This window comes from Spermophilus citellus (assembly GCF_964194105.1).
Source record: "Spermophilus citellus genome assembly, chromosome: 1".
In the NCBI taxonomy this organism is placed as follows: domain Eukaryota; kingdom Metazoa; phylum Chordata; class Mammalia; order Rodentia; family Sciuridae; genus Spermophilus; species Spermophilus citellus.
Genome location: NC_138182.1, coordinates 38,580,105 through 38,593,008, shown reverse-complemented (window position 1 = coordinate 38,593,008; position 12,904 = coordinate 38,580,105). Strand labels below are relative to the sequence as shown.

Below are 12,904 nucleotides of genomic sequence, written 5' to 3'. Positions count from 1 at the left end.
AAATAATGCAATGAAACATTTTAAACAACCCCGTCTTTCCAGTGATACAGATAGGTATGGGATTTCAAGTTTACTTTTCAGAAGAAGGCTTCAATTTATTGGCACATGATTTTAAAATTCATCAATTATATCAAAGTCAGCAAGTACCTTCTGTGTGCCAAGCACTCTACTATTCCTTCTCTATTTGTTCATTTATGAATTGAAATAAGATCTACATTATGGGATGTTTTCTTTAGTATGTTATTTCCATCCTGGTTCTTGTTTTTTTCTGTGTCTTCAAATACCTTTATTGTGAGAACTTGAACTTCACATGACTGATTGACTCTAGTTTTAAACAACAAATAGGATGAGATATTAATCAGAATACTAATACTCCTAATGCTACTGGGAGCATGAACTGAAATTTTTCATGAAATTTGAAATGCCAAATGTCGTGATACAAAACTTAAAAAAAGTTTTTGAAAAATATATTGTATCTCATATATTAAGTACGTTTGCTGAACTAACAAGGGAGTTCTGGATTTCATAGTATAGAGAAGTTCTCTGAGGTGGAGTTGGGGCGGGGTAGTGTAGTTAAGATCGTAGGCTAAGGTCAAGTTCTGGTTCTTGTACTTACTGACCACATGACCTTGGGTAGATTGTGAAACCTCCAGTGTGTCCATTTCTCATTCAGCAATGTGGGATGATACTATTTATCTTACAGAGTTGTTAAAATTCTCAGCCTGCTTCCTGGCATATGGTGAGGACTCAAAAAAAAAAAAATGTCACCTATTCTTAACTAAGTTAGGGGAGAAAACACAGATTTCAACAATTAAGAGAAAATGTTTTTATTCATTATAATATATGAATTAAAACCTATAAAAAGACATGCCTTTCAAGAGGGAGTAGGACCATCAAGGACAATTAGCCTTAGCTTTTAAACCTAAAGAATATATGGGGCCAATATGAATGGAGATAAAAGGATTGGGTAGCTAACACCTACTCAATTTTTGTAATTTTTAATATTTCCAGGGCTCTCCAGAGATGATTCTCAGGAGATGCAGGACTTATTGAGGTGTAGGCAGGCAGTGTGTGTGGCAGTTATGAGCAGAGGCTTGGGAGCTGGTCTGAACTTCATCTGTAATGTTTGGTAGCTGTGTGATCTTGGGCAAGTGGCCTAACTTTTCTATACTACCATTTTGTCACCTGTAAAAAAGAGAATACTAAAAGTACCTCATTGAATTGTTGCAAGAATTAGATGAAATAAGCAGAGTGTCTAAAGCAGTAATGACCTGTGGCTCCTAATAAAATTAGCTATTCTTTATTTTACTAGTATATAAACTTCTTTTACATATGTACCTCCAGCCCTTGAAAAGTTCCTCACATATGTATCTCAGCACCTGAAAAGTAGTTGCCCAATAAATACTTGTTGAAAAAATATGCAAAAGCTCTCTCAAGTCCAACAAAGGGTCTAAAAAGTGGAACTAAGATGTTGAAAATGATTGATGCTGGGTGATGGGCGTATAGTACTCTATTGGACTCTTGTCTCTATTTTGATGTATGATTGAGATGTTTTATAATAACAGTTTAAAAAAGGTCTAGACTGGTGTAATCATTGGAAATAGGCATTTAGAAAAAGTTGTTTCCCTTTTTGTTACAGCTTAAGAAAGCAAAAAAGACATTTTATATGACTAAACACTACCATATGCTAGAGACTAGTAAAACTGTGGTCCCCCAAAGTAATTTGTTTCTCTTTTAAGGACTCCAGTGACAAGCAAGAATTTCAATAAACACAAAGCTAATCAACCAACCTACATATTTTCCTTTTAAGAAGATTTCTTTCTGTTTTTTTAAAATACTTTTTTAGTTGTTGATGGACCTTTATTTTTATTTACTTATTTATGTGCCCAGTGCCTCACACATGCGAGGCAAGAACCCTACCACGGAGCCACAATCCTAGCCCACATTTTTCTTTATTATCACCTTATCCTCATACACCCAAAGGAGACTTGGAGACGGATTTGTCCCCTTCCCTCAGAGGAACCAGCATTATCGTCCACTCCCCATCAGCACTTCTGGCATCTCTCTCCTGCCCTCCACCCCAGAGTTCACAATCCCCTCATCCAACTTCTCTGCGAGCTCCTGAACTCGGTCATTGCTCAAGCCCTGACTTCCCACCTTCCCTTCCAGCCTGGTTTCCTGCCCCTCTTGGCTTCTCCTGCCTCTGCCTTCCAGAACCTGACCTCAATCCTTACCTGGCTTCCAGGATGCAGCTTCTGTGAGCTGCCCTTGGCTCTCCACGTGATAGCTCTGGCTAGAAGGCTTCGTGTGGAGGAGGCCTGTGCAGGCCCCCAGGATTGCTGGCCACTACTTCCTCCTGGCCCTCTGTCTCGTAGGAAGCACAGTCTGCTAAGCAGCTTGAAGCACATTAGCCACACTAGACTAGGTTCTGAGACTCCCACAGTCGTGGTCCTTGTGTTTTCAGTGTGGGAAGCCCTTGTGGAGAACGTTTGTGATAATGTGGGCATTGTGAAATGTAATGTGGTTGATATTTGTTATTCATGGTGGTAATGTTCTGTGAAGTTGCTGTGAATGCTGAATTAGTGAATACTGAACCAGTACTGCTAGGGGAAATACAGGGTTAGGTTCCTGCCAGCTTCTGGTCACAACAGTTTCCTCACCCGATCAACACATAACCTTGTTTTGTGTGTGTTTCCATATAAAGACACCTTATTAAATATACACACGTGTTTTCTGCATATGACACATCTCAGCCTTCTTGCACTTAGGAACACTAATGCTTCAGCACTATGGCTGCATCCATTTTAAACAATGAAGCCACCAACAGAAAGTACAAAAATTCAAAAAATGTGGCATTAAGTACAGGGCAAAGAGAACACTTGTTTATACTGTAAGAACTAAACAAGAGGGCAGTGTGTTGCCTTGTTGGACCTCAGCTGGGAATGTGTGCATTGGATGACTCAAATTTTTTGCTGTTCTGCAAATGTCCACGAAAGAGTTATGTTGATATTGGGGTTATAAGTACATTTTGGTGAGTAGGGGTATTTGCAAATACAAATTCTACACATGAGGATTGACTGCATCCCCATTAAGCTTGCATGGAATGTCATTATATTTAGAAAAACAAAACCTGTAATTTGCTACAATTATTTTACACAGCTAACTATGTTTTCTAACATAGTTTTTTTTTTTTTTTTTTTTTTTGTGGTGGTTGGGATTGAATCCAGGGCCTTGTGCATGCAAAGCAAGCACTTTACCAACTGAGCTATATCACCCAGCCCCAATTGTTTTAAATTCTGTATCTTCGATCCAGGAGCTCTGAAATGAGAAAATTAGATTATAAAGTGAATTGCAAAAATTAAACATACATGATCTCATAAGCTTCAATTCTTTGCACTATAGATATTGCTTATCTATTTAACATCCATATTTTGCATTGTATTTTATCATATGTGCAAATGTATAGTTTTCTACTATAATAGTAAAAATTGAACTGTGACAATTTCTGGTGATTCCAGAAATATCATGTTTATATCTAAAGAATATATTAACATATAAACACTATAAATCTGACCTAAAGTATTTTTAAAATTTCCTCTTCACTTTAGTGAGGAATCATCAGCAAGAAATATCCATTGTTATTATCATACCATAAAAATAATTTCCAAATTCTTGTCTTTGATCTTTTCAAAGGGCAAAGAGCTTTCACATTTAAAATACAGTGAACAAAAAGGTACCTTAGCTTTAACTGAAAAACTTAACTATTCCAAGCGCAGAGATCGTATGGAATATATTATAAGGAGCTTTCACTGAGAAGCAAAGGAGAATTTTGTCTTTTTGGATTAGCAAATCAGGGGGTAGGGAAATGGAGCTTTCAGAGTAGGAAAGCACCCTTCACTCTCTGTAGCTGGGGTTTCCCACATGTATTTCTGCTTTCCCAGTCATGGGAATTGGTCTTTTGTAACTCAGTGTCATGGGGTGAGATATCATTGTTTCCTCATCTTCCTGGGTATAGCAAGATGGTGGAATTTGGGATATGACTGACTGGGTGTTTTCCATCACGAGAAAAGCACTTTTTAAGGATCTTCTACTGACATTATGAAGTGGAAGGAAAAGCTATCCAGGAAGGCTAAGTAGACCAGTATATGATCTTTCACCACCAGTGACCCCAAATTTTCCTAAACAACACACAGCCAAGGCAAATAAAGCATAAAGTGTCCATCCAGACACCAAGGAGGAGTAGGAAGACGTGTCCCAAAACATGAAACCATTAACACATTGTAGGCAGATCTGGGGCAGGTGTGGATGCCTTCTTCTATTGATTTTAACCTGGTCTGAGGACCTGTTAAGGGAATAAGTTATACTGGATATAGTTGGAAACCCTCTCTCTGAAGGTTAACGGTCCATGTGAACCTGTATTTACTAATGGAGGATGAGGAAGTGGTTTGTAAAACCTTCAGCTCAAGGTGTGGGGTTCTTAGGGCATCCATGGTCAGCATGGAATAAAGAAAATCATGGAATGCTGGGGCCAGGAAAGGAAGAATGGGAATAAGATCCAGTTCCATCTATCCCCAGGGGAGTAATTTGGCACATTGCAGGCATTAATCAGAGCACATGATTTCTCAACTGGGTGCTGGGCCACAGTTGGGAGCTGGACCACAGTTCCCTAAGTGCTCCATCTTCTGCTGGGAGCTGGACCACAGTTCCCCAAGTGCTCCATCTTCTCTCAGCCCCCACTGTGTGGCCAGGCTCCCTGCTCACAGATTTCACCGAAAATAGCCTTTCTTTTTCACACTTAAAAATTCTTTCCAAACAAGTGTTTCCTTTTAACATTCCCAGAGCAGATTGACTTTTTGAGTTTTGTGTTGCTTCCAACTCTGTCAATGTTAGAGGCCTCAAATTAATTCCAACATCCCGTTGCTGTTTTCCCTTAAGAAATCCTGATGGTGTTGCAGTCACTTTGAGTCCAATCTGTTCATGCTTATTGGAATGCCCATTAAACCAGCCTTACCACTACTCTGCCCTATTTTTCTTGGTCCAGGACGTGTCTGTGATTACTCTGGGGGTCTTAATGGTTGACTCTATCACCTTGTCTTCAGCCCATTTATATGAACAGTGGTATCCAGTTAACATAAGAAAATTTACGTGGCTAGAAGGGGGCGGGGGGGGGGGCGGCAATTGACTATTGTTAGAGCCCTGAGAAAGGAAAGGAAGTTGGGCCACAAGGTGAGAATCATTGCATAGTAAGTAGTTCAGCCTAATAGAAGCCAAAGAAAACAGCAGCAAACTGTTTCAGAAAGTTCTTTTGAACTGCCCCCACCACCCATTCTCTCTTGGTACTGTTGGAGATACTTGGACAGGCATCTCTCTGCACATAGGCACACACATGCCTGTCATGGCTGCTGCCTGGCCTCACCCCTGGACAGCAGGCGCTAGGCCATCCTCAGGTCTTCTCATGAGAACATTCATGCCTGGTGTGTGACTGCATGTCTTATCAACATGCAGTGGTGGAGACCAGAAGGTCTCCCTTGACTACTCCAGATGAGGCCTTGTCCAGCCTCCCACCTTCCCTCTTGTCACACTCTATTACATCAGCCTATTTGATGTCTGCCTAGCACTGACTATTCTCTTGTGTATTCATTAGTTGACTTGTTTGTTATGTCTTCCCCAACGAGAATGTAATTCTGTGAAGGAAGAGGCTCTGTCTCGTTCATTGCAATCTCCAGGGTCTCAAACTGTCCTTGGCAGGTAGTAGCCCTGCAGGAAATATTTGTTTACTGACTGACTATAAAATGGTAAAAGAATATATTGCACTTTCTATCATGTCTGCATAGCACCCAGCAAAATGATTGGCAGCTATCTGGTGTTCATGATGACCCTCCTTCTCCCAAAGCATCCCAGGGAAATGTATTTTTTTTTTTTTTGACGGGGGGGGGGGTGCTACTGGGGATGGATTGAACTCAGGGGCACTCGACCACTGAGCCACATCCCCAGCTCTATTTTATTTTTGTAGTTTATTTAGAGACAGGGTCTCACTGAGTTGCTTAGTGCCTTGCTTTTGCTGAGGCTGGCTTTGAACTCCTGAACCTCCTGCCTCAACTTCCAGAGCCACTGGGATTACAGGCATGTGCCACCATTCCCAGCTCAGGGAAATGTATTCTTTTTTAAAAAAAATATTTATTTTTTAGTTATAGGTGGACACAACATCTTCATTTTATTGTTATGTGGTGCTGAGGATCAAACCCAGTGCCCCATGCATGGTAGGCAAGCGCTCTACCTCTGAGCCACAACCCCGGTCCTGGGAAATGTATTCTTGATTTGACTTTTAACTGACTTCTTAGTTCTGTTTCTGACTTAGTTTTGGCCTTTGGGATGGGTCCTGAAAATAAGCACAGCAGACTCCTGGAACCTGGGATCTTGGGTTGCTGTCTTGGTTTCAGCTCTGACTCACTGTGTGAGCTGTGGGCATCTTCTTAACCTCCCTGATTCTGTTTCTACATCCATAGAATGAAGAGCTTGGATGGGTGATATGAAGTTCCCTTGTAGTTCTTGCATTTTATAATGCCATCTTTTTGCCTTTTTTCCATTGAACACAGACCACTCTTCATATGAAAATAAGCATCCCACAACCCTTCGAGAAATGCTGCTGCAAACATGTAATGCAGTTTCCTTAGCAACACACACCACTCTCTGTTTCATCAAGGATCTCAGAATGCATGCTTCTCTGCCATGCACTTTAGGAGTTTTTGAACCTGAAGTGAATTTAATAATCACCTTTTACTTACATGTAGCATTTTCATCTAAGATAGCAAGATTAATTTGCAACCTGCTATTAAAGTATGATTAATTTCTAAAACAATTATTTATTTTATTGGTACATTGTAATGATACACAATAGTTGGATTCATTATGCCATATTCATAGGGCACATAGCATAATTTGATCAATCAATCTCATTCCCCAAGGTGCTATTATTTGTAAAGAGTGAAAGGATGACTTATTTGCAATCATACGAATCATCTATACCTGGGTCCAGAATTACAAAATATTTATTTATATTGCACAATAGAATTCCATCATAAGCACCTGCTTATCACATGAATTAACAATGTCTGTGTCCCACAAATCATTGGAGCATGCTTCTGGAGACCTTCCTTTCCTCCTCAATGCACTGCAGTTTGCAGCTTCCCCCTTAGCTCTCCGAAACTGCCCTTTGCCTTTATATTGGGTGTTGTCATCTAAAAATTCAAACTTATGGTCCCCTGTTAATCTTGATCTTATTTGATGTATCTGTGGCAGGTGTTCCTGTGTCTTCTTACTGTGTCCCCAGTGGCACTTGAGCCAGGTTACGCATCTAAATACACATTCTTCTCTTTCCCTGGAATGTCATTCCCAACTTCTCTGCTGGGCAAGTGTATGCTTATTTTAGAAGATGTGGCTCGAATGTCTCAGTCTCTTTGAAGCCCATCTTACCCATTTTCCTTATGCCAAGAAGAAGTGGCTGGTCTTCTTTGTACAAGCATTATACCAACTTATACCAGAGTCAGTGTTTATTCCTTATAACATTGTCTATATCTCTATCTATCTATCTATCTATCTATCTATTTATTTTTGCACATATATCTCCTATGGAGAATTCATGGTGAATAAAAGATTTTTGTCTTTTTAATTTTTATATTCTTAGGCATAACCTAGAGTACTCAATAAATATTTGCTAAATGGATGAACGAAAATACAATAATTTAATTTCTGGCTCCAAAATTCTAAAAAAGGCTTTGAACTGTGTATGGGAAATGTTTTTTTTGAAATGACTTTCTGGGAAGTGATGGGAAAGGAAGGTGACTTCAGAACATTCCATGTGTCCTATGGCGGATGTCTGTAGTTAAACATGGGGTGAATCCAGTTGCATTTTAGTTTAAATTAACTCATCCAATTAAGAGAGGTTAATCAGATCAACCTGGCGCCAGTGATTAGAACTAGTATTATGATGACTATTTTTTTTTCCCTTCATCGTAATGGATGTGAGGTTTCACTAATGAAGTGAAACTTGTGCAGCAGCCCATGGGATGATCCGTTGAATTGGTAAAACTTCAAATTCATTTTTAAAAGTTTGGCTCTCATAACCTTTGACTAATTTAAAAATGTAATTGAAAAATTGGTTTAATATCAGAGTCAAAGAAGACTTCATAAAGAAATACTATCACTGAAAATACCGTTATCTTAAGCAACATACTTTAATTGTTAAACATGACCTTAGCACACACGTATTTTCATATCATTGCAATCTAATCATGATATAATTTTCATTTTCCTTTAGTGTTGATATAGGATCATTTAAAATGGACGAGAACAATATTTACCAAAAGATATTTAAAGAATGCTAGTTTCTTGGGATTTTTAAGTGACATTACTTGTGGAAAATAAAACATCTCTGAGGTCAAATAAGTTTGGGAATTCATGAAAGTAAACAAATTCCTTTATTGTGAGTGCTCTCAAAGCCTACAATATTCTAATAAGCTTTCAGAAAAAAAATGAGGATGTGACATTTGCTGCAAATTAATTTTAACATAAAATCATTTTTAAAACAATGTGATATCTGTTCTATGGACAAATATTTAGAACACATTTTGGGAGTCAGTGCTGGCTAGAATTCTATGGTGTGGTTATAACCTAATTTGATAACCCATTCCTCTGCTGTTGGACAATGATGTTGAATTATGCTTAGGATAGAACCCAAGATCCTTTACCTGGCCTGTGTATCATGCAGCCATCACCTGGTCCCTCTTGGTCTCATGTCTCTTTGCTCACTTGGCTCTTACCACCCTGGCTTCTATTTTTTAAAATTGATTAATTAGTTTTTTAGTTGTAGATGGACACAAAACCTTTATTCATTCATTTATTTATTTTTAAAATGTGGTGCTGAGCATCGAACCCAGCGCCTCACACATGCTAGGCGAGTGCTCTACCACTGAGTCACAACTCCAGCCCACACTCTTGTTTCTTGAACTCACTAAGCTCTTCCCTACTTCAGAATCTTCTAGGTAATAGTACACTGATCACATTCCTTCCCACTGAATTATCTCCTCATTTGTTGCCCCTTTCCAGTAGACAACAATGAACGACATGAAGAAATGGAGTACCCTCGGCTTCATCTTTAACCTGAAATGCCTGACATTTTCCTGCCTTTTCAGCAACAACCAATCGTGGTTCACCACTGTGATGTCAGCCTGAGCAAAACTGAAAGAGAAAGACCTGGAGCAGATGACAATGCAAATAGCAGCGACTCTCAGACCAGTTGTTCTGCACCTTCTCGCTGAGATCCACTGGGGTCAGCCAGCTCTCCTCTTTCAGGGATTTTCAGAGTGCATGAAGCACATGGTTGCTCACAAGTATTTTTCTCTGTGTGACAGAGAGTGGCAGTGCTTGCTCTCCCACACTCTTGAAGGCCAGTGGTGCTCCACAGGAAGTGCAGGATGACTGTTGACCTAGTTAAACCAGCCTCCCAAGAACACGAAGTGAAACCCGGTGCACACACGACCTCCTCTGTATTTCGTTCTTAGTAATTTTATAGAATGAAAGCATAGAAAGGATATTTATCAAAAGTGCAAATGATCTCAAGTCAGAGCTTTTGGTACAGTCTACTGATTTTTTTTTTTTTTTTTTTTTTAGATCAAGAATGGCAGATTTAGAGCTGAGGCCACTGTGTAACTGCAGAGGCACCATTCATGTAGACTATATAGAATGGGGCCCCCCAGGAGTTGTCTGATGTGGCAGCCTTGTTCAGAGAGGTCAAGAGGCTTGCCCAGGGTCACTTTGTGAACTTGGGCTGCTGTTCCTTTAGGTCTGATGATACAAGCAAGAATGAAAATATTTTAATACACCAGAGAGATGGTCTGGAATCAGTGCAAAGCCAAAAGTGTAAACTCAGTTTAGGTTTTGAAATGAATTGACTCAGTCTAGGTTGGGGGAAAAACTGGTTTGAGGCAGGTTCTTGCTAAGTTGCTGAGGCTGGCCTTCAACTTGCCATCCTCCTGCCTCCCAAGTTGCTGGGATTTTAAGTGTGCACCACTGTGCCTGGCACTCTTTATTTTTTTAAGAAAGAGAAGGGAGAGAAGAAGCAAGTGATTGGGGGCGGGGAAGGAATGAACAAAAATTAAAGGAGAATGGAACCATTGAAAGGTGTTGTGCATCCATAGAAAGGGGAGGCGACGGAGGACCACAGTAAGGTTCTCCAGAGCCAGGCTGTCTTTAGCTGTCCTAGGGTTGGGATAAAAAAATATTGAAAATGTAAATGATTGTAGGAATGCTCTGAATAGAGGATTAGTCGGTAAGGAAGTAAGATTGAAAAATCTGCCTTGAAAAACCCACTCAGTGAGACTTTTTTCACCACTACCACCACCACCTGGATAGCATTAATCACTTTTTTTCCTGAACTCTCTTACTTCTCTTTTAACTCTTCTCTATTTTTGCAGATACTATATACTTGCCACACACACACACACATACACACACACACACACACACACACATACATATGAAAAAATTATACACATGGAAAACATTCTCACCCATGCAGGATGAGCCCCAAGTAGGGGCAAGTCTGCTTGGGGGGAGGTGGTAACTTTGCAAGAGCCCCAGGTTAGAGGGCGATTAGAGGTGGTTAAGTTCTTCAGGAGTAGATTTTTACTTTTTCCTCTTTCTCTGACGTTTTATCCCCTGGAATATGACATTGATTAGAATGCCAGTGTCTGAAGTGATGACAAGAGAGTGTTTTGGAAAGGGGGCTGGTATTTCCAGCACACACATTGAGTTGATTCTACCCGTATATTCGAACAGCACTAATAAATTGGGAAAACATGGTGCAGACCACACACAACTTGGGAAGTTCCCCCGCTGATGTAAGGACTATGTTTCTCAAACCCTTTTGTTTGACTATGCCCTGCCATCCTTGCCCAGTCTGTTCATTGCCCTTTAAAGGGTACCATCTTGTGATCGCTCACCGAGTGGTGTTTCTCCATCTCTTCAGTGTAGGAGCTGGCATCTGAGGTGAGGATTGCATTGAGAGGTGCTCTGTGAATTTAGGACACCCTTTTTGGTGCTGGAAACTTATCCTCCTGCTTTGGACTTAGGGTTTCTGAGGATTGCCTGTGCCCTGAGGGGTAGGACTACCACCCTGAGACCTGCTCTCTGAATCTACAGAATGGAGCTACCCTCAAAAAACTCTTTTAGAAAGGGCGCCAAGAATTGGGATTTTTGCAAGTTCCAAAAAGGGTTTTTCAAATCCACTATCAGTGCCATTTTCTAAGAAATTAGTTTCTTATAGAAAAAAAATGTTTTTTGCCCTTCAGGCTTAAGATAGCCAACTGTCAAAATCCAGTGCATATAATAATAGAGTTCACTGGAAGGAAAATATGCTAGCAACAGCATTTCCAAGCAGGGAGCCTGGCACTAATTACCACCGCCTTCTTAATGCCTGTATCTGCCAGATCTAACATGTTTTAACCTCATACAGCATATCTGTAACACCACACATTAGCTTCTCATTCACAGGTATGCTCAGGAATTCACCACTAAGCACATCTGAGCAATGTTAAAAGAGTGGGCATGTATTCACTCTTTTGATATAACTGCACACAGAATTGATCACTTGAAAAAGTAAAGAATATATATATCAATATTAATGAGAAACAAAAATTCAACCAAAGGAGGCTATTGCTGTGCTGTTCAAAAGGAGAGTCAGGGTGAATGGAAATTTTAGTTTCACACTGGTATGGTTTGATATGGTTTGTCCCTTAAAGATTAATATGCTAGAAGCTTGGTTCCCCCAGTGTGGTAATGTAAGAGGTAGTAGAACTTTTAAGAGGTGGGGCCTCGTGGAATATTTTTAGGCCATTGGGGTGCCACCCTTGAAAGGGATTAATGTAGCTCTCTTAGAACCCAGGTTGGTTCCCATTAGAGTGGATTCTTACCAAAAGAGAAAAAACTATCCTCTTTGCTCTCTGACTTCCTGTGATCTCTTCTGCACACACTCCTTCCTTTATGATGCCATCCTTATGAGGCCCTTACCACAGCCAAGCCGATTTCAGCACCATGCCCTTGTATCTCCAGAGCTGTGAGTTAAATAAACCTTTTCTTTATCAAATATGCAGCCTAAGGTTTTTTTGTTATTGCAACACAGAATAGATGAAGACACACACACACATACACACACATGTCCATTGGTAGCAGTCACTCCCTCAGTTTGGAATGAATTAGTGTTTGGAAAAGCCATGGGGTGGGATCCCCATTCCTGGGGAGCAACTGGGAAGCTAAAGAGAAAGACATAGGTCTTGCCTTGAAGGAAATGTATTGGCAATGTAATTAATAGAATAAATGTATTGAGAAATATATACTTAATTTTTCCATCTCTAAAACATTTCTATTTTATTTTTTTAGAAGCTCCATTTGGTTTTCTTTTTAAAATATCTTTATTTATTGTTTATGTGGTGCTGAGGATCAAACCCAGTGCCTCACACATGGGAGGCATACATCTACCACTGAGCTACAGCCCCAGCCCATTTCTATCTATTTTAGATGGTGTGTTCCTATCTTCAGTTGTACAATAGAAATCTCTCACGTAAGTACTATTATTTAAGTACTGTTATATAATATACTGTTATATATTGCAGCAACCATCCCGAGGGTCACTTATTCCCTCTGTTATTTGACCACATGTGCTTTTTTCATTCTCTCTTTGAGTGGTGAGATGTCAAGCACCACAGGAGTTTGGGGGCAGGGAGCCTTATTCTGCTTGATGGACAGTCCATCAGTCAGCTGAGCTATTGCAAGTCACTGCTACTATAATACTTTGGGGATGATGTTCCAGTTCACCTATACATGGGATCATGCCCTTTGAAATCTCCCA

General features: G+C 40.0%; 1 protein-coding gene across 1 annotated transcript in view; it reads left to right on the top strand.

The window, feature by feature from the left end:
- The window catches only part of LOC308649006 (uncharacterized protein), a 111,592-nt gene extending 99,500 nt beyond the window's left edge, over positions 1 to 12,092 (top strand). The window contains exon 3 of the mRNA XM_081294278.1: positions 9,106 to 12,092. Within this exon, the coding sequence (XP_081150404.1) occupies positions 9,106 to 9,108 (3 nt within the window). The 3' untranslated portion in view covers positions 9,109 to 12,092. The remainder of the gene's footprint in view (positions 1 to 9,105) is intronic.
- The last annotated feature ends 812 nt before the right edge of the window (positions 12,093 to 12,904 follow it).